General features: G+C 34.5%; 1 protein-coding gene across 1 annotated transcript in view; it reads left to right on the forward strand.

The window, feature by feature from the left end:
- Positions 1-21,885, forward strand: part of RNGTT (RNA guanylyltransferase and 5'-phosphatase) — a 306,404-nt gene that overhangs the window by 138,761 nt on the left and 145,758 nt on the right. Inside the window, exon 12 of the mRNA XM_019442831.2 lies at positions 10,886-10,954. Within this exon, the coding sequence (XP_019298376.1) occupies positions 10,886-10,954 (69 nt within the window). The remainder of the gene's footprint in view (positions 1-10,885; positions 10,955-21,885) is intronic.

Below are 21,885 nucleotides of genomic sequence, written 5' to 3' on the forward strand. Positions count from 1 at the left end.
TGCTGTGTGACTTTGGGCAAGTTCTAAGCCTCACTTTTAAAATGGGGATAATAATGGTCCCTACATTATAAAATTGTTATGATGCTAAAATGAGTTATTATATATAAAGTGCTTAGAAAAGTGCCTGGCACATCACAAAGTGTTTAGATGTTTTACCTCATTCTTCTCATCTTTTTTTTTCGTTTTCATGGATACATAATTAGTACTCAGTAAACATTTGAATATAATTGAATGAGAGATGAAATTATAATTTTCTATTTTCTCAGAAGTCTTTAACCAACTCTACTAAAGGCACTTACTATAAAATTATTATTTTATGTCTTTATAGATCCATATTAACCACAAGTAATAAGCTGGTATGATCCAGAAAGTTTAATCTCCTATAAAACTTAAAAAAACCAAAAAAACATTGAATTTGCTTATAGATGAGGGTGTGCTGTCCAGTTCATCATAGTTCTTACTAGTCCTTGGTATCTTATGCCCAGTCCTGTTGAGGTTCATGGCCTGGCACTTAGAAATATTTGAATTTGAGACCTCCATGCTAGACTCTGATGCTAGTTCCTTCAGGATAAAAACTGATCTCTTTTAAATCTCAAACATTTGATAGAATGGCTGTCAGTTATTGGCACTAAATGAATATTTGTTGAGTAAATGAATGATGCCTCAATTTTGAGATTAAAAAGAAGTCTGGCACAAAGAACTTTGATTGTTCCCTGAGGGTGAGTTGACTTTTATTTTGTAGAATTATGAGGGAATTTTGGTGAAAGTAAGACTGACCGCTACCAAAAATAATAAAGAACCCCTATTTCCCAGAGAAATTTTTTCTTAAGATTTTCTAACTTGTCACGTGGGGCTCATCAGATCTGTTATGCTTAATTTTAATTGTAGTAATATGAGTTAATGAAAGAGCCAGTAATAGTATTCCAGAAGCTATTTATATTTTGATTAGCTACCTTGAATGATACAGTTGTTGAATCATCATTGGTTAATAATGGAAATCAAATCATTGTTTTTAAGTGTTTATTTATTTATTTTGAGAGAGAGAGGGGGAGAGAGAGGATGAATGTTCCAAGATTGTGGGGTTCCATCTCATGAACTGTGAGATCATGACCTGAACCGAAATGAAGATTTGGATGCTTAACCAACTAAGCCACTCAGGCACCCCACAAATCATTGTTTAAAAAAAAATTTTTTTTAATGCTTATTTGTCTTTGTGTCTCTCTCTCTCTCTCTCTCTCTCTCTCTCTCTCTCTCTCTCCATGTGAGTGGGGGAGGAGCAGAGAGAAGGAGACAGACTCTGAAGCAGACTCTAGGCTCTGAGCTGTCAGTACAGAGCCCAACATGGGGCTCGAACTCATGGACCATGAGATCATGGCCTGAACTGAAATTGGACGCTCAACTGACTGAGCCACCCAGGCATCCCAAATCATTGTTTTTAAAATGAGGTAATGATAGTGGCTTTTTGGTGAGCAGGAAGGATGAGTTTTGTAAAATGATTTTGTACTGATTAGAACAATTATTTAGGGTATTGAAGCATTGAATAGTCTTAGCCTAAACCAGAAATTAGACTTTAGAAATGAAAAAGAATGAAGAATAATATCTAGGTGGGTGGAAATTTCCATTTTGGGGGGATTGGTAAAATAAAGCCTTGAATTTTAGGGGAGTTATGAAAGCATATTTAAATAATCAGCAGATATAAGCAACTGTATTTAGTATTCTCAGGCAGTCACTTGAGGCTGTGTGGCGATATTTGCTCAGATAATGTCTGATGTGAGTAGAACAGTCCAGAAGAGAAAAATGGAGATAGTTTATTCTTTTCTTGTTTAAGTATTCCCTTGGTGTATTTTTCTTTATTGTAATGAATTGATATTGCCAATTTGCATTCCCAATTACATTGCAGATTCATTTTCTTCTTCATTGTAGTCTTAAGCTATCATTTTACTTATTTGTAAAAGGTTCCTTTCTATGCTTTGTAACTTTGCAGTTTCTGTTTGGTTTCTAATGTTTCTAATTTCAAGCCCTTTTGCATTATCTTACTCTGCTTATGCATTTATAATGATTTGGTTTCCAATTACTTTCTGATTCATAGACACATAAAATATCAATTCAGAGTCAATCACCTGGTATAACCTTTGTCATTTCCACCAATCTCTGGTCAGTAGAAAGTTATATGCCTTCTCTAGGATGTTTCAGATGGTATTCAAGTGATAAGATTATGTTAATAGGTAAGCAAGTTAAAAATTTATAAGTAAGACTTTATGACACACTATAATGCTTCATTAATAATTATTCAGTATATTATGTCTGCTATTTTACCTGTTATCTAATTGTCTTCTAATTTGATCTGGTGGAAAATAAGATTGTAATCCTGTAAAACAATGTATCCTAGTTTAGGATAATTAACCACACATTTCACTTTAAAGCTTCTTCAGGGTTTTGCAGTTAAACTTTTATATTTTATTTAAAAAATTTTTTTACATTTTAAAAGTAAGATAGCTTTTTAAGAAATTTCTTAGAAGTGTTTTAGAAACAACTTGGGTAATTTAAATTGAACTGTGTTTCTGCATAAGGATTGACAGGAAGTGGTTAATTACGTCATTGTATTTAATGTTTTTACTAATAAATTAAAATTAAGGTATTGTTTAGGCATTTTGGCCTAGGCTTATATTATCATTGAGTCCCCAGTATCCTTAAAGCTAGCTAGGTTTCTAGCATTAGTAGGCAATCAGGAAATACCTGTCTAATGGACACTGACTGAAATTTTATTTTTATTGAGTTGTTATCCTCCAACAAATTATCTAAGAAAAACTTAGGTTAGCACTTCTTATATAAGAATAGCAGGGCAACTCATAAATAAGTTTTACTTAAAATATAGAAGAGGGAAAAACCAAAGTAGCTTAAAAGTATAGAACATTCTATCTTGGAATGTAATACTGGAGACAAGAGAATACCAAAGTGAGCTTTTAAATTATCTGCTTATTTAAGTTATTAAAATAAAACCTGACTATTTTAACTGTGTATATGGAAAGTCTTTTTGGCTCCTTGGTTAACAGTTCCTTCCTTGGAGATTTCATCTGACATAAATTCTCTCAGACTGCCCATCGCCCTTGTTGAATACATCTTCCGTAATGTTTGGTTTGATCTATTTATTACCCTGGGTTTTCCATTTCTTTGCAATTTTCATCTTAGTGACTTTCTTCTGATTTAGTCACTTTCACTTTGGCAGCTTCTCTCTGGCTACTGTTCCTACGTTGAACTTTTAAACGCAGACATACTGCTTTCTAACCACAACTTCCATCTCTAAAAGCTTGTGAGGCACTTCATCAAGACATTTCATCAACTTCTCTGTCATCCAGTGAGCTGAGACTGTACCCTCTTCACCTTAGGGGTGCATGGTTCCCTTCACTGGACTTAAGATCTCAGTCTAGGTGGCTCTTTTCTTTTTTCAGAACTTCCTGAATTCTCTATGGAGTTCTTAGTTTCTTAAGGTAGAAGTTGATATTGATTTGTGACTTCTTTTCTAATTAGTCATCTAGTGCAATAAATTCCCTTAAGCACACTTTAGTCACATCCCTCAAATCTCAATTACTATATTTTCATCTTCATTCAGTTTGAAATACTTAAGTTTTCCTTTTGATTTCTTTTATTTATTGGTTATTTAGAAGCGTGTTATTAAGATTCCAAAAATATGGGAGGTTTTCCCAGATATCTTTTTCTTATATCTTGTTTAATTCATTGTGATTAGAGCACATACTTTGTATGACTTTGATTTATAAATGTGCTGTATGTACTTGGAAAAAAGTGTTTTTTCCTGTTGTTGGGTAGAGTGTTCTATAAATGTCAGTGGTGTCAGGTTGTTTCAGTGTGGCTGTAGTGTTCTGTATTCTTACTGATTTTCTGTCTGATGTTCTTCTATTAAGTGTTGCTGGGTGACTTGGAGAGACCTCAGACCCTGGGACCTTGACCCAGCCAATCACAAAAGAGTCACAGAAGATTCTTGGTCTTCTAACAAAATGAATTCAAGGACAGACAAGCAGCACAGGGCATGAGTAACACAAGCAAGAAAGTTTATTAAGTGAAAAGTAGAGATGAGAATCCATGAGCTTGATTGAGAGAGAACAAGAGAGCAAGCGCGAGGGAGTGGGAGTGAGAGCTCGTGAAAGAACGACCTTGAGAGCAAGAGCGGGTGCATGCAGAAGCTGTATCCCCTGACAGTTGGGTTTCTTTTTCTTTTTGACATTTGTTAACTAGAGGGTAGAGTACTTATTTCTTGGGGTGGGGATTTCGTGCTGTTTCTTCCTTATTTGGTCGGGGATTTTTGGCCTTTGTCAGCCATCTTGAGGCTGGCTGGTTTGCTAAGGCTTCCTGTGGCTTTGTTTTGGAGTGCTTCCAGGATAGGCTTCTGACTTTCCAGATAGCTGGCCTTGATTTCCTTATTGCTGGCCTCCAGGAATCCTGTCAGAACCTCACTAATTGCTTACTCTAAGTCTTTTTTTTTTTTAATTTAAAAAAAAATTTTTTTAAGCTTATTTATTTTTGAGAGAGAAACACAGAGCATGAGTGGGGGAGGAAGAGAGAGAGAGAGAGAGAGAGAGAGAGAGGGAGACACAGAATCCGAAGCAGGCTCCAGGCTCCGACCTGTCAGCACAGAGCCCGATGTAGGGCTCGAACCCACAAACCACGAGCTCATGACCTGGGCTGAAGTTGGATGCTTAACCGACTGAGCCACCCAGGCGCCATGACATAAGTCTTTTCAAAACATCTTCACCTCTACTTTTTTCTGCTTGTTGAATCATTTACGCAGAGAAGAGTATTAAATTCTCCATTTATAATTGAGATTTTTGCCATATTTTTATTAACTGCTCTGTCAGTTAAAAAAAATGCATTTTGAGGTGTTTTTTTTTGAGGTGCATATACATTTAAGATTGTTATAGGTCCTTTTTATCTCTAGTGATATTTCTTGTTCTTAAGTCTTTGTCCAATATTAATATAGGCTAGCCACTTTTTTTTTTCATTAGTGTTAGGATTTAATATCTTTTCTGTCCTTATGCATTTATCTTTCTGTCTCTCCATCCAAACAGCTTTTTTGAGGTATAATTGAGCTATAACATCGTGTAAATTTAATCTGTCTTGCTTTTAATTTAATTGAATCTTTATATACAAAATGGGTTTATTCTGGACAGCATATAGTTGGTTCTTGATTATTTTTTTCCAGTCTGACAGTCTCTGTCAAATGGGGTGCTTGTACCATTTAAGTTTAATTATTACCATTACCATGGGGTGCTTGTACCATTTAAAATTAATGAATACTGTGGCTTGTTTTGGATCCACCCCCTTACTACTTGGTTTCAGTTTGCCCATGTGTTCTCATTTCCTTTTTTCCCTCTTGCCATCATTTGGATTCCTTGATGTTTTGATTTCATTATAGCACCACTTTAGGCTTATTAGGTATAAATCTTGGTTTTATATTTTAGGAGTTGTTCTAAGGTTTATAGTATATCCCTTTAATCGTTCACTGTTGACCTTTAAATAATATTATATCACTTTATAGTTAGGGTAAGACCCATACAACAATATCATTCTATTTTCTATCATATATTTTGCTTCTAAATATGTTATAAACCACACAATATTTTAATATTTTTGCTTTAGTTATCTTTTAATGAAGTGAAGAACAAATATTTTATATTTATTCTAGTTTTCAAACATTTCTTTTTCTTTTTTTCCTTTTTTTTTTTCACCAGTCATCTTTTATTTGGTGTTAATTCTTAATTAGGATGTGATTCATCCTAATTAAAGGATTCAAAGGTGCCAGGCAAAGGTCATAGTCAGGAATGTGAATGTGCCTCCATACCGGGCCCTCTTCGGTGGTGCTTGCATAGCAGCTCATGTGTGTGTTCCGTGTAATGACGTAGTTGAAAAGCACATAAGCTGCCAGCACATAGAAATGCCAGTGATGCTTCCTTTCTTCACATTGACCTACTTGTTGTAATACTGGTAATAACCTCTCTGCAATGCTCTGGCAATGCCCTTATGGTGAAACCCCACATCAGTATCCAGCTTGACTGTTCTCCTCGTTTGAGGTCCATGAGCTTCTTCTTCATTGGTATGGAGAATGCCATCTTAGAGTCCTGGGTGTCTGTTATATCTAGTTGTCAGCCATTTCTGACAACTCTTCCTATTTTTTGTTTATATACAGGTTTTATTGTTGTTGTTTATATCTTATTTCTTCTGCCAGAAAACTTTCTTTTAAAATCTTTTGTGTTTTGGCCTGGTGGAAATTCATCTTACCAAATTTTGTCTGTCTGAAAAATTTTTTTATTGTGCTTTCATTTTTTAAAGATTTTCATTTGCTAAAGAGTTTTGGGTTTACAGTTTTTCTGTTAGTACTTTTAAACTGGTGTTCTATTATCTTCTGGTTTATATAATTCATGAGAAAGAGTCTACTGTCATTCCTATTTTTGTACCTTTGCATGTAAGGTTTTTTTCCTTCTTGCTGGAGTTTGTACATACTTTTTTCTTACATCCTTCTTGTTCTCTAGGCTTCCACTGGGGTGTGTGTTATGTGTGCATGCTCATATGTGTGTTTAATTTTGCCATAATCTGAGGCATTTTTTCCTCCTAGTTGTTTTGTGTTTCCTTACCACTTTTCTCTTTTAAAATCACTTTCCAGTTGTACAGATGTTCTGTCTTTTTAATCTCTCAGGTCTTTGATTCTCAGTTGTTCCCCCCACCCCTGCCACCTTTTTTGTATTTCAGTTGGAAGAAGTGCTACACTTTTCTTATTCAAAATTGTTTCTTCTTTAGTGATTCTTTCCTTTGTTGTGCTCAGTCTGTCGATAATCCCATTGATTAGCATTCTTTTTTTCTCTGATACTGTTTTTTATATCTTTCATTTCCATTTGTCTCATTTTTGTAGTTTTCATCTCTTTGTGTTGTAATTCCACATTTGTCCATACATATTTTCCATCTTTTCCTTTAAAATACTAAGGTTTGGGGCACCTGGGTGGCTCAGCCAGTTAAGGGTCTGAGTTCGCTCAGGTCATGATCTCACGGCTTGTGGGTTTGAGTCCCGTGTCGGGCTCTGTGCTGACAGGTTGGAGCCTGGAGCCTGCTTCGGACTCTGTGTCTCCCTCTCTCTCTGCCCCTCCCCCACTCACACTCTGTGTGTGTGTGTGCGTGTGCGTGTGTGTGTGTGTGTGTGTGTGTGTCTCAAAAATAAATACAAATTAAAAAAATATTAAGGTTATTTTGTTTATTAATTTTATTTTTTAATTATGTATTTATTTTTAAAATTTACATCCAAGTTAGTTAGCATATAGTGCAACAATGATTTCAGAAGTATATTGCTTAATGCCCCTTACCCATTTAGCCCATCCCCCCTCCCACAACCCCTCCATCAACCCTTTGTTTGTTCTCCATATTTAACAGTCTGTTATGTTTTGTCCCCCTCCTTGTTTTTATATTATTTTTACTTCCCTTCCCTTAATTCATCTGTTTTGTATCTTAAAGTCATCATATGAGTGAAGTCATATGATATTTGTCTTTCTCTGACTAATTTCATCCATGTAGTTGTAAATGGCAAGATTTCATTCTTTTTGATTGCTGAGTAATAAATACTCCATTGTGTGTGTGTGTGTATACATATACATACATATATATATGTATACATATATATACATACACACACACACACACACACACACACACACACATCTTCTTTATCCATTCATCTGTCAATGGACATTTCGGCTATTAAGGTTACTTTAAAGTCTTTGATAATTCTAAAACATGAGACATCTCTGAGTCTTATTCTGTTGGCTGTCTTGTCTACTGAATGTAGATCATTTTTTTTTCTTGCTTTGTGTATGTGTGATATATTTTTTATTGGTTGATATATATATATCAACCAATATATTCATTGGTTGATGTGTATATATATATATATATATATATATATATATATATATATATATATTGGTTGAGATACATATATATATATTTTTTTTTTTTTTCCTGTTTGAACAGTAGAGACTGAGGTAAGTGTATTTGTGCTTAGTAATGGGTATATCTCTTTTTTCAGTTTGTTACTAGGTCTCATTTGAAGGGGGGTGGTTAGTGGTTGAATCAATCTGTTCTCTATTTCAGGTGGGTTTGTGTTGCTATATAGGTATCTTTGATGCTCCAAAGACCCCACATTCCTGAGTGGCTCAGTTGGTTGAGTGTCTGACTCTTGGTTTTGGTTCAGGTCGTGATCTCATGGTTCGTGAGTTTAAGCCCCATGTCAGGCTCTGCACTGACAGTGCAGATCCTGCCTGGGATTCTTTCTCTCTTCCTCTCTCTCTGCCCCTCCCCTGCTCATTCTTTCTCTCTCAAATAAAACTTAAAAAAATGTTTTTTAGAGGTACCTGGCTGGCTTAGTTGGTAGAGCATGGACTCTTGATATCATGGTCATGAGTTTGAGACCCTCCTTAACTTAAAATTTAAAAAAAAAAGCCAAGAATTTTTTTTTCTTTTTTTTAAAAACGTGATTGTGGCATTTGGTTTTCATTGTGTTATTCCTCGGCAGAATTTGGGCTATGAATGTCTATGAATGTAGGAGGTTACCTTTTCTTACATAATTGAGTGCAGGAAATATTAAGGTTATACTTTTCTCCCTTGCTTGAAATTTTATCCATCATAGCTCATGGATTTTTAAAAAAAGATGAAGTAGAACATGAAGGTATTAATATATATACTTCTCAATATTAGTACAAGTTCCAAAAAATTTTTCCTCTAGGGTAAATATATCACATACATGAAATAAAGGCTTTAACATTGCTTTCCAAATTCCCAGCAAGAATGTAAGCTATTTTGACTCTTTGATGCTTAGAGTTTATTTTTTTTTCTCTTAAAAGGAATTTATAAGAAATAGGTATTTTTAATCCACATGGAATTTTTACTTTGGCAAATTTCTTCCTCAGTTGGCTAGGTCATTTAAACCTATGAGTGCATTGGAGACAAATGTATGAATGCCAGAACTATCCTGAAATTTCTGCCCATTTGGCCAGACCCTTGATAATGTGGCTCTAAGATTCCCAATTTGCCAGCTCCCCACTTAAGAATTCTGTGTTGTGATAAGAGGAAGAGAAGAAACAAAAGAAATAAAGAAAATTTCAGGAGCATTACAGTTTTTTTTAAAGAAAAATTGTCTTAAGATATACATAAAATTTACCTTTTTAACTGTCATTAAACAATGGTTCAGCAGCACTAAGGACATTCACATTGTTGTACAGCCATCACCATTATCCATCTTCAGATTTTTTTCATCTTTCTGCATGGAACTTTGTACCTGTTAAACGCTAACTCCTTATCCTCCCCCCCAGCTCCCTAATTTCTGTCCCTATGAATTTGACTAAGGAGCATTATAGTTTTAAATGAATTTAGATGTTGGAAGCCAAATTGGTCTTAAACTAGTTAGATACTAGGATTACTCTTATTTTTCTTGGCTGAACTGCCCTCAGTTTAGAGAAGTTACAGATTCTGAAGAATGAAATGGCAGAGAAGATGAAGCCACACTTGGGGAAGAGACTCAGATTTTGTTGCATGTGAAATAAGCTTGAAATTTTGGTTGTTGCTTTTGGAATACAAATTTCCCTGTAGATGTAGTGGTTTCCAGAGGATATGATTGTGGTTAAAGAGATGTATCACCCACAGCATATCTAAAATTTTGGATACAGTGTATTTGAATTCCAGACCTATCCTGACTGCACTCTAAGTTCGTCAGACTATGGCTCTGTGAAAGTGCATCTGTTCTCTGAAATACAGAAATCAATGTTTTGGGCTTCCATCAGTCACATCTTCTTTTCTTCAATGTAATAAAAAGCATTTAAAAAGTAAAAAGAAGCATTTAAACAGAAAACAGAAGCATTTAATAATAAATAATAATAAAAAGCATTTAAAAGGTAAACAGAAGCATTTAAAACTACATGCTCAGAAATTATTGGATAGCTTTGGGCCTATACCTACTCTTTAGTAGATAAGGACACTGAAAAAACTGTCATTTGTATTTTATACTGTGTATCCCTTGTAATGCATTTCTCTGCTTGAAAAAATATATTAAAAAAGACAACAAAAAGGACAAAAAAGAAAAAAAATTAAAAATCCTCTGCTTATGCATGTGAGGAAGACACAAATACTATATTTTTGGACTGCAATCCCATGTCTGAGCTCACTAATGGTTACAGATTTCTCAGGGGATGTGTCTCCTGCCCCACCCAGCCTCTATCTATCCCCTCACAAGCTTCTCTGCTGTTTCCTTCTTTTGTGTATGTTTTATACTTTATTCCCTGTATTTATTACTTCTCAATTTTTGATTTCACTTTGCTTTTGGCTTCTGTCTTCCTTCCTTTTGTGCTGGCTCAAATATATATTTTTAAAAATATTTTCTCTGTTATTTTGACTATTTAAGATATTTAGCCTGACATGAAAAAATCTTCGTACATTAAGAATATCTTGCAAATGTTAACTAACTTAGATCTCTCTGGATCACCTATCTCCCCCTTTTTGTATTTCAGTTCATTTTTTTTTTCTTTTAAGTTTGTTTGTTTGTTTGTTTATTTAGAGAGGTTGGGGGAGGGAATGAGCTAGGGAGGGTAAGAGAGAGAGAGAGGAGAGAGAGAATCCCAAGCAGGCTCCACACTCAGCATGGAATCCAATGTGGGACTCAATCTCATGACTGTGAGATCATGACCTGAGCCAAAATCAAGAGTCACATGTTTAATCGACTGAGCCCTTTCCTTGTATTTCAGTTCTTAAAGCTTATATATTGTTTTTATAAAGCTTATAAAAAATTAAAATACTCTTTAAGTGATTATTTTTAAAAATATGTGTATTTATTTTATAGCTACTTGAAGGAAATTTTGCCAAAGAAGTCAGCCATGAAATGGATGGACTTATCTTTCAGCCTATTGGAGTAAGTTCATTTGTGTGTGTATAGCAATGTGTGTGTGTTTGTGCGTGTGCATGTGCGTGGAGCACTTGTAGTATGTATTATGTATGTAAATATGTGTCTATACCTGCTTGTATATATAAAGTACATTTTCCTGAGGTATATTTACTTAGGATTGATAACTGCTTTTCCTTAAAACAAGTTATTATAAAATATTTCTACTAAATATATGTAATGGTCAAATGAACAATTGTTAGCTCTTCACTCAGCTTAAGAAGTAAATATTATTGATCCTTATTTTTCAAGGAAGTTAGTTCCTGCAAAATGAATGTTAATTATTTCTGTACTAGAAATCTACCAGTAATATTACATAAACGCTTATTTCTTTCTGTAGCCCAATCTACCTTTAAATATTAATATTTCTAAATTTGTCATGGATGGATGAGTAAAATTCAAATAATTTTTAATACTTAAAATACAATTCTTTGAATATTATATGTCAAATTTCTGAAACTCACTGAAGAACTTTGACTGAATGATCAAGTCATATTTTGGAATAAGCTACATTTTACTCTATAGTATGGTTTCTCAACTTTAGCACCAGTGACCTTTTTTTGCCAGATAATTCTTTTCTGTGGAGGACTGTCCTGTGTGTTGTAGGGTGTTTAGCAGGATCCTTGGTCTGTATTTACTAGTGCCAGGATTACTTCTTCCCCTAATCCATCTCTTCAGTTTGTGACAACCAAAAATATATGCAATCACTGCCTACTTTCCCCCAGAGAGCAAAATTACCCTCCTGTGACAACTTGTGCTCTCTCTAGGGCACTCTTTCTCAAAATGTAGCCCGTGGACAAGGAATATTAGCCTGACCCAGAAAGTTGTTATAAAAGCAGCTCACCCTGGACCTACTGATCAGAAACCCTGGGATGGAGCCTAGCAATTTGTGCTTTAATAAGCTCTCCATGTGACTCTAACTCACGTTCATGTTTGATAGAGTTGTATTTCATGTGCTATACCTCATCATGTGCTGCAGTTTGTCTCATAAGCTCCATTGGTCCATCAGTAACACTATCCTTAGAAATTAGGGCATGGGTGTAGCTAAGAAGTTGTATTGAGAGACCTCAACCTGGATGCCTGTGGAAAAGGGAAAGAAACTAATATTTTTGAAAACTGTGTATTAAACACTATATTATATATAAGTTACATAAATACTAGAACTTTAATATGTAGGCCTAAATATAATGTAGATATGTGATTGTCTTCTGTCTTCCTTCCAGTCCCCTTTGCCAAACAGGTGGAGGGAAACTCTTCTGTGGTTGAGGGAAGAGGTGATGAAGGAGGGTTAGAGGCTGGGGATAGAAATTGTAGAAAATGCTATCTTAGGAAGATGGAAGTTACTAGATCTTTGAGTTCTAGTATTTTCCAGGCTTAAACTCCCTAGATTGAAATAAAGTCTAAAGATAATAGTAATTACAATAAATTTTACTGTGTTAAACTAATTGGTTCATACTCACGTGTATGTGAGATTTTGATAAATGTAAGAGAAATGATCTGACACGGAAGTCAGTCTCTGGGATGTCTAGGAAAGTCAGCCAATGTATTAGTCTGTTTCCATCCTAGTAACCACACTTGTCATTACAATGACTTTGTAATTGATATCTGGTAAGGCAAGTCTCTCTTTGCCAGGATTTTCTTAAATATGTGAGGACATTTGGTTTAACATATAAATTTCAGAAATAGTTTCTCTGGTTACCCAGAAATTTTTGTTCAGTTGGAATTAGGAGTTCAGTTGGAATTGCTTTGAATTTAGTTTGGAGAAAATTGATGTTTTTACAGTGTTAAATCATCTCAATGAATAAGGTTTAGCTGTTTTTGGGTCTTTTTCTGTTCTCTAATTGAGTTTGAGTTTTTAACTGTTGTCTAATTTCTATATATTTATTTTCCATTTTCACAATAAATGGTGTCTTTGTTGGTACTTCTGATGTACTGCCACATTGATTGATTTATTTTGTTGATTCAAGAATCTTGCTGAATAGTCTTAGTTCTAATAATTGTCTAATTTTACCAATTGGCCAAGACCTCTAGTACTGGCTGAAACATACACTTTATTGGGTGGAGGAGGGGGAGACATTCATACCTTATTCTCAACTTCAAAGGGAATGTGGCTAAATTTTCTCTCTTAAGTATGTTTTTGGTAGATTTCAGTTAGATAACTTTTATCATGCCAAGAAATTTTTGTTCCTGTTCAAAGTTTTTTTTTTTTCCCCCAATCATAAATAGATTTTGGGAGTTAACAAATGCTTTCTCGGTATCTCTTGATTGAGATTGCCATGTTGTTTTCCTTTTAATAACATTAATGTAGTAAGTTACAGTGATTTTCTCATGTTGACCTGTCCTTACATTCTGGCATAAATGCTGCTCAATCATGATATATGTAATTTAGATCTGGGTGTAATAGTTTTTTGAGGATTTATGCCTCCTTATTACTTACAGTTTTTTCCTTTTTTTTTTTTTTTTTTTGTACATTCAAAATATAGGAGGTAATATTGTGGAAAAATATTATAAGTTTCAAGTAACACATAATAATACATGCCATGGTTTTAAAAGTAAAATATCTTGGCTTGTACTGAAAAATAGTGCTGTCTCTTCTACTTTCCCCACACTCAAAGTACCACTCCTTGGAGGGGATTATTTTCTGTTGTTTTAGCTGTGTTTTTTTTCTTTTCCCTCCCTACTTCTACAAAATCTGTTTATGCTGCTCTTCCTTGGTTTTCTGTTTTATACATGATCTGCCTACTCTCTGCTGTTGAAGAACAGGATTGAGCTCTTTCACTCCTCCAACATCACCCCTTCTCCTTCTGTCATCCCATTATAATTATATCACATTTTGGGTCAAATGAATATTCAGTATTTGTATTTCTGTTGTAACATAAATATTGTTCACATCTGAGTCAAGTTGTATAATATTTTATTTTCATAGGAAACTTTTTTTGCCTAGAGTTAGGAATTGCCTTGTATTTTCATTTGTTATGATTATCACTACTTCTTTCCTTAAATTCTTTAAAAGAACTTTTTATTAAGTTTTATTTATTTATTTTGAGAAAGAGAGAGAGCGAGAGAGGGAGAGAGAGAGAATCCCAAGCAGGCTCCGTGCTGTCAGAGTGGAACCTGACTGGGGCTCAATCTCACAAAGTGTGAGATCATGACCTGAGCCAAAATCAGAGTTAGACGCTTAACGGACTGAGCCACCCAGGTGCCCCTGAAGAGACTGTCTTTTTTCCATTAGATATTCCTTTCCTGCTTTGTCAAAGATTAGTTGACCATATAGTTGTGTGTCCATTTCTGGGTTTTCTAGTTTGTTCCACTGATCTTTGTGTCTGTTTTTATGGCAGTACCATACTGTCTTAATCCCTATAGTTTAGTAATATGACTTGCAGTCTGGAGTTGTGATACCTCTAGCTTTACTTTTCTTTTTCAAGAATGCTTTGGTTATTTGGGGTCTTTTGTAGTTCCATACAAATTTTTGGATCGTTTGTTCTACCTCTGTAAATAGTGTTGGTGCTATTTTGATAGGGATTGAATTAAATGTGTAGCTTGCTGGGGCACCTGGGTGACTCAGCTGGTTGAGCATCTGACTTTGGCTCAGGTTGTGATCTCGCAGGACATGGGTTCGAGCCCCGCATCAGGCTTGCTGCTTTCAGCACTGAGCCTGCTTTGGATCCTCTGCCCTCCCCCACCTTTCTGCCCCTGCCCCACTTGTGTGCTCTCTCTCTCTCTTAAAAACAACATTTTAAAAAATGTGTAGATTGCTTTGGGTATAGGCATTTTAACAGTATTTGTTCTTCCAACCCTTGAGCATAGAAATGTTTTTCCATTTTTTGTGTATGTCTTCTTCAGTTTCTTTTATAAGTGTTGTATAGTTTTCAGAGTACAGATCTTCTACCTCTTTGGCTGGGTTTATTCCTATCTTATGGGTTTTGGTGCAGTTGTAAATCAATGTGATATGCCACGTCAATAAAAGAAAGGATAAGAACCATGTGATCCTCTAAACAGATTCAGAAAAAGCATTTGACAAAATACAACATCATTCACGATATAGGCCCTCAACAAAGTTGGGACAGAGAGAACATTCCTCAAAATAATAAAGGCCATATGAAAAGCTCACAGCAAATAACATCCTCAGTGGGGAAAACCTGAGAGCTTTTCCTCTGTGGTCAGGAACAGGGCAGAGACTGGAAGTCCTAGTCTCAGCAATCAGACCAAAAAGAAATATAGGCAGACTATTTAAAAATTTATACCTATTTTATTTTTCTTGTTATACATGCATATGTATAATCTATTTTATGCTGTGTCTTTTTTTTCTTTTATGAAAGTTTTCAGTAACTTAAAGTCTCACTTGTTTCCTTACAGAGCCCCAAATGCAAACACCTATTTATTCTTCATGAAACAATAATGTTAGATTTGCTACTTGAATATTCTTCTCAGAGACTTCGCAGTGGGTTAGAATTGGTCTCTGATTAAGATAAGCCACTTAATATCTCTTTGGTTCTCCAGTTCTTCATCTGTAAAATGTACAGGCTATAATTAATAACTTAGCTCTGAAATTCTGAAATGATCATATGATGATCAATGTATGTCAATATAAATCAACACTTAAGAATTCCTTCTTCCTGTCAACATCTGGGAAAATGTTTTGGGTAAAGAATTCTTAATAAGAGAGAGAATAAACTCTTATTTTATTTTCCTAAAAACAATACATCTCTTAAATGGAAATTTAGACTGTTGCAATAGATAGAGTTTTTGTGAAGTTTATCATTATCACCATTATATGACTTTATTTCTATTGTTTTTTTTTCCTGTCATCATTTCAATAGAATTCTCACTTTTGCATGCTAAATTATACGTAGTAGATGGAATGGCTTTGCAAGGATCACATTTTGTTCATCAGTGGACGTTATCAGTTTCTTATTAATTTAGCCTAACAGATCCTTAGGTTAGTATATATCTACAAAAGACTTATAACAATATTTTGTTATAAAAAATATTTCACAACTACTTATTTTGATAAAAGTTTACGTGATAATATAGCAGTATACTGTACTAGTCTTTGGTTAATCCTTTTCATTTTCCATGAAAGTTTAATGATTTTAGTCTGTGTTTCATTTGTAATTGTATTTTCTCATGATCATTTTCAATCTAGTTTTATTTCTCAAAAGTACAATACTTTGTCAATTATGTCTTAATTTTTACCACAAATGCATACCTTTCACAATGTGTATAGTGTGCCCTTTAGTGAGACTTTACTGTTAATTGATAGATTGTCATGTGGCTATAAGAAGGATGTGGTACTTACTGACATGTCTGCCAATTCTGGTTTTTTTTTTCATTTCTATTGTATTTGTGTTAAATCTTCAAAAGGATATTCTGAGTATAAAATGTATTAACTCTGCCATCCAGAATAGGCTCCAATTTAGCATAAATGTATCCAGGAGAGCTATTTTCTTGCTCATATCCAAAATTTCATTGAATCCAACTTTGTAGCATTTATTATTTTTTTATGATTTTACTTTGCAATTTCAATCTGATTTTTCTATTCTTACATACTGTGTTTGTAGTTTGGGCCACCACCACAGGTGGGGTCCTACATATTCCATTTTTAAACTTTTGATTTACCAAAGCCACGGGTAAGAATATACTTGGTTTCTACACAGAGACTTTTGACTTTTCTACATCTTTCAAAAAATGAAGGCATAAGTTTCTATTAAGTAGGTGAACTTGAATGACCTTATCAAGCACTGTATTCATGATATTCTGCTAAAGGAAGCAGAGTTTAAGATCTATTTTTCTAATAATTCATGACTCTTATGATTTCTTTTCATTGCTTTCAAAGAAAGAATACTTAACATTTTTTCTTTTGCCTAATTCTTCGGTATTGAAACCACTGTGCTTATGTATTGTCATCAAGTTCCTTGTCTTTACCAAGTAAAATGGCCTTTTGTGATTGCTATTGCATATTCAAAGGAAAGACCTTAATTTTCCTTTTCAGCAGCTCTAAGTTTTCTGTGTAAAGAGGTAAGAGCAGAATTGATTACACACAGTTGTAGTTTCCAGTGGTGGTAGATGTGATTTTAAATCGTCCAGAGATGGAGTATTAAATGACATTGCATCACACAATGAGAAATTCAGTCCCATTCCAGTTTTTATTTACTCTCTGTTTATAAAGTCTATTTATTTCTAGTTTTTAATATCTAAGGCTTGCTAATCTTTCCCTTTTCAATCAAATAAGTGTGGGTCTGGTTTTCCACTATTTAAAGGCAATATATTGTCAGGGATAACTTAGTATCCCTGATTCATATTCATCATAGCTAATTTTAGGACTACTTATTAGGGGTAAGCAATACCATTTTCTATTTCTGGTATAGATACCATTTGGATCAGGGTGGTTGGGAGGCTCAGTCAGGTAAGTGTCTGACTTGGGCCCAGGTCATGATCTCGTGGTTTGTGGGTTCGAGCCCTGCATTGGGCTCTGCGCTGACGACTCAGAGCTTGGAGCCTACTTTGGACTCTTCGTTTCCCCTCTCTCTCTGTCCCTCCCCTGCTTTCTCTCTCTCTCTCTCTCAAAAATAAATGCATAAACATTAAAAAAACTTGGATAAACTTTCCCAATTATCTTTGGGGCCATTTTTCAACCTTCCACAGTTATCTAGCTTGATACAGTATTTCCATCTAATAGCTGTGGACGCTAATACGTAATATAAATTTTTATTCTGCCCTTGTATGATTTGTAAATTACCTTCATTGGGCTATTTAAAGCAAGTTCTGAATGAGAATTTATGAACCTTAATCAGACTAAGTACTAATTTTTAATGTAAAATTTGCCAACATTTTTACATTTCTCTTCTGGGGAAATCTAAAAACTTTCATGAACTCAGCTTTAATAATTAAGTGCAGGCAGGGTAAGTGATGGGCACTTATGGCAAATTAATGTGGTATATAGTCATAGTAATATATATAATATGGTATTTTTTATCATGTTAAAATATATGTAAATTTAAATCTAAATAAAAATTTTTTAAAATTTAAATTCAAGTTAGTTGAATTTACTACTACATATAGTGTAGTATTGGTTTCAGGAGTAGAATTTAGTGATTCATCACTTAAAATAACATAGTGCTCATCCCAACAAGTACCCTCCTTAATGCCCATCACCCATTTAGCCCATCCCCACACCCACCACCCCTCCAGCAACCCTCAGTTTGTTCTCTGTATTTAAGAGTCTTATGGTTTGCCTCCGTCTCTGTTTTTATTTTGTTTTTCCTTCCCTTCTCCTGTGTTCATCTGCTTTGTTTCTTAAATTCCTCGAGTGAAATCATATGTGTAAATCTTTCACCTTTTATTAAAAAATTTTTAATGTTTGTTTCAGAGAGAGAGAGAGAGAGAGAGAGAGAGCGAGAGCGCGCGCGCACACAGGTGTGAGTGAGCACGAGTGGGGGAGGGGCAGACTGAGAAGGGGACAGAGGATCCAAGGCGGTCTCTGGCTGACAACCTATTGGGAGTTATCCAAATTTTAGAATCTATAGTTCTTTTTTTCTGGAATTCTTTGGCCTCTTTAAAGACCAAGACTTCAGGGTCTTTCTTGGTTGCTTTGCTTGGCTGTTAGCATTCTTGGAAAAGAGAAGATAAAGGGGGCGAGGGCCCAAGGTTCAGTAGGTAAGCTTTGCTGAACTTTCAGTTTGCCTCTTCAGTTATGCTTGAATCTTCTGGACTGAGCTTCTGTCCTTCAGTTTTTCCACAGAATAAGGGTATCTATCTCCTGCCTTTTGCCCAGGGTGGAGGAGGGAACTAAAGACTTTAATGTTCCTTATAAAGATTTTCAACAATTCTCCTTATTTTCAGTTCTGTCCCCCTTGGCAGCCTTCTTGGTTATCTGTTTCCTACGTTATTTAATCCATTCTGGGGAACTGTGGCATGTAGCATGAATTGCTTTCATTGGTGTCCTCCTCTGCAAGCACTGAGTATTCAGTTTTCTGGGCTCTGTGCCTTACTAACTTCTCCAGCTCCTTTCTGTCTTTCAAAAATGTATTGACATGTTGTTTTCTGCTGTTGTCTTCTCTCCTGTATTTCCTTTTCTGTTGATAACTCTTTTCTGTAACTCCTACTTTAGTGAGGTTTCAAATCAAAGTGGATATAAATGCACCTGTTCAGTCCACCACATTTATCAGAAAATCTTCAAAACTTCTCACAGTGTGGTGTTGCATCTCTTGGCTCCCTTGACCCAACAATTCAAATAACTTAAGAAAAGAACTGATTGAGTGACCATTCTAGCAATCCGAGTGAGTCTGTGTAAAGTGGAGAGGCGGTCCTGGTTGGGGTAGACAGAGCTTGATTTTTAACCTCTGATCCCTTCTCTGATACTACAGAAATATTCCAGAAGCAAATGAATGGTGAAAGATGAGAGGATTCTGGTGCTTTTACTTGTGAAAAAACTCTTTGGCCTATATTTATTTGGTGCTAGTTACTTAAAACTTAGCAAAAAGTTAATTCTGCTCTATTATATTAATTACAGTGAGTGAATTCAAGTTGAATAAAAGGTAGAAAATGTTACTCCTGCTAAAAAGAAAAAAAAAGAGAAAATATTTGAATCTTGAGAAAATACTGAAAAATAGTGATAAAGATACCATAAAAGTGGTGATTCTGTTGAGGGCAAAGTTCCCAGCACCAGCTTAGAGGAAAGTTTCCTTACCATTTCATTTAATGTTCTGTGTTTCACATAGTTTATTATTTTTATAAGAAAAAGGAAAGCAAAGTTAATTAATGGTGTGTTCAGGAAAATAGAGCTTAGAGTATTTTTTTGTGATTATAAAGGAATACACCAGTATCTGATATTTACTAAAACACAGAGCAGCCATTAATTATTGTGAAAGCCTCAATTTAAACAAAGTAGATTAAATTGCGTTTATAGAATTATAGAAAATCTGAGATGAAGAGATACTTCCAAGATTAGCCCAATGGTTTCAAAACACTAATTTCCAAAATTGTTGTTTTCTGTTAACTACCTCGGGATCACATGGAGGGACAGGTTACTAGGTAAGCATTGTGTTTACATCACAGCAGCTCCGACTTAGTTCTTTTGTATATTGTAGTTTTGGATAAGATTGTATTTTTAAAAGGGCTTTTGCCTTAGTAAATATCATTTGAATCATTTGCTTTTTTGATAATCTCTCTTCATTGCAAAATCAAGATTATTTTTCAGCTCATTTTATTTTTTAGCACTGTTTTTGGAAGTACTCTCATGGCTTCTATGACACCACATGTTCCTAATTTCTTCTAGTCATACTATTTCTCCTCCATCTCATTCAAGTTCTTCGTTTTCTACTAATCATTGAAGTTTGGACTTTCTCAAGGCTCAGTGTCCTGGACCTTCATTTTTTTCTCATTCTCTACTCTCTCCCTAGAAATCTCATCTGCACTCATGGCTTTAGTTATTTCCTATAAGCCAGACTTTAATTTCTGTTTACACTCCATGTATATTAATCTAATTGCCTACCTTGATACTGCCTTTTGAATTTTTCAGAAACAAGCAAATATGCAAACTGTAAACACCTTTCCTTTCCCAGCATTTGCTACCCCCACTTACTTAAATGCAGCTTCTTAAATGAGAAATCTAGATGTCATCTTTGACATCTTCCCCTCTTTCATCCCTCTAATCCACGTCCAAGTCTTGCCAATCTTCCTGCTTTATCACCTAAATATCTCATAAATTATTCCCTTTTCTCTCCATAACCACTACCACGGCTCTAATCTGACTTACCATTTGTTGACTCTTGCCTGGTCAGCTGCTGTGGCATCCTGGCTGGTCCTGCAACATTCACTTTGTCTCCCTTCAGTCTTTTTTTCTTGTTGCATCTAGAGTGATCTTCTTTCTCTCTAGTGATTTCCCCTTACTCTCAATTTAATGACCAAAATTAGATTTGAAGGCAGTTTACTCTCTTCTTTATCACATGCTGCTTATTCGTTTCCCCATGTGCTTTGCTGTTGATGTAAAAATAACTGATTTTTACGTAAAGGTGACTTACTTATATTACTTTATTCACGAACATGGTTTTTAAAAATTTCATATGTAAGCTGTTTGATACAATATTTAAATATTTTGAGAGAAAATGGGTATTTTCTTCAAAGAAAAAATTAGCTGTTTATTTTAATATAAACCTATGTATTTTTAAGGGTTGAGGTTCAAACTTTGATCAAACTGAAGTGATCATCTGATTATTAGTCTACACCATAAACCAGTTAGGTTTTATTAGACTCATATACAAGGTTTTCAGTTTTATGGTTTTATTGACAATTTGAATTGCTAACTTTTTGTGGTTTGTCATCTAAAAATAAATATTTTAAAATGACTTGGCATTTTAATATGCTATAGGTAGTAAATTATTTTACTTGACGGCTATAAGATCTTTTAATTTAATTTACAAAGTTGATAATACTTGTTAACTGGCTCTTACAAGATTTTAATGATTTACGTAGCATAGTAAAATTTTATTCATGGTAGTAACTGATTAATTTCTAACCTTTTAAAATTCATATTTGATTTTACTTTTGTCATCTGGAGACTCATGTTTCTAAGTAAGAATTTTTGTGCCATTAATAATCCATCATGGAAATAAAAACAAATATATAATGAATTGCAAAATAGTAGTAATAATAAAAATAATAAAAATTCTTTGTTTTATTTTTAAAAAAGGCTTTTCTTTATCTACCAGCTATACTGTGAATATTAAACATATAATTGTTCCCATATTGAGTCAAGAGTATTTACTCTTAAGCGGTCGTGATACAATTTTTTTTTGTTTTCATCACTATCTTGATTTTCTGTAAGGTGGGTCAGCTTGATTTTGTATCTGGCATTAATCAGTTTGCATGTAAATTGAGTCAGCTTTGATTTTAATATTGCT

The sequence above is a fragment of the Panthera pardus genome, unplaced genomic scaffold, assembly GCF_024362965.1.
Source record: "Panthera pardus isolate Hobbes unplaced genomic scaffold, ASM2436296v1 HiC_scaffold_17, whole genome shotgun sequence".
NCBI classification, from domain to species: Eukaryota; Metazoa; Chordata; class Mammalia; order Carnivora; family Felidae; genus Panthera; species Panthera pardus.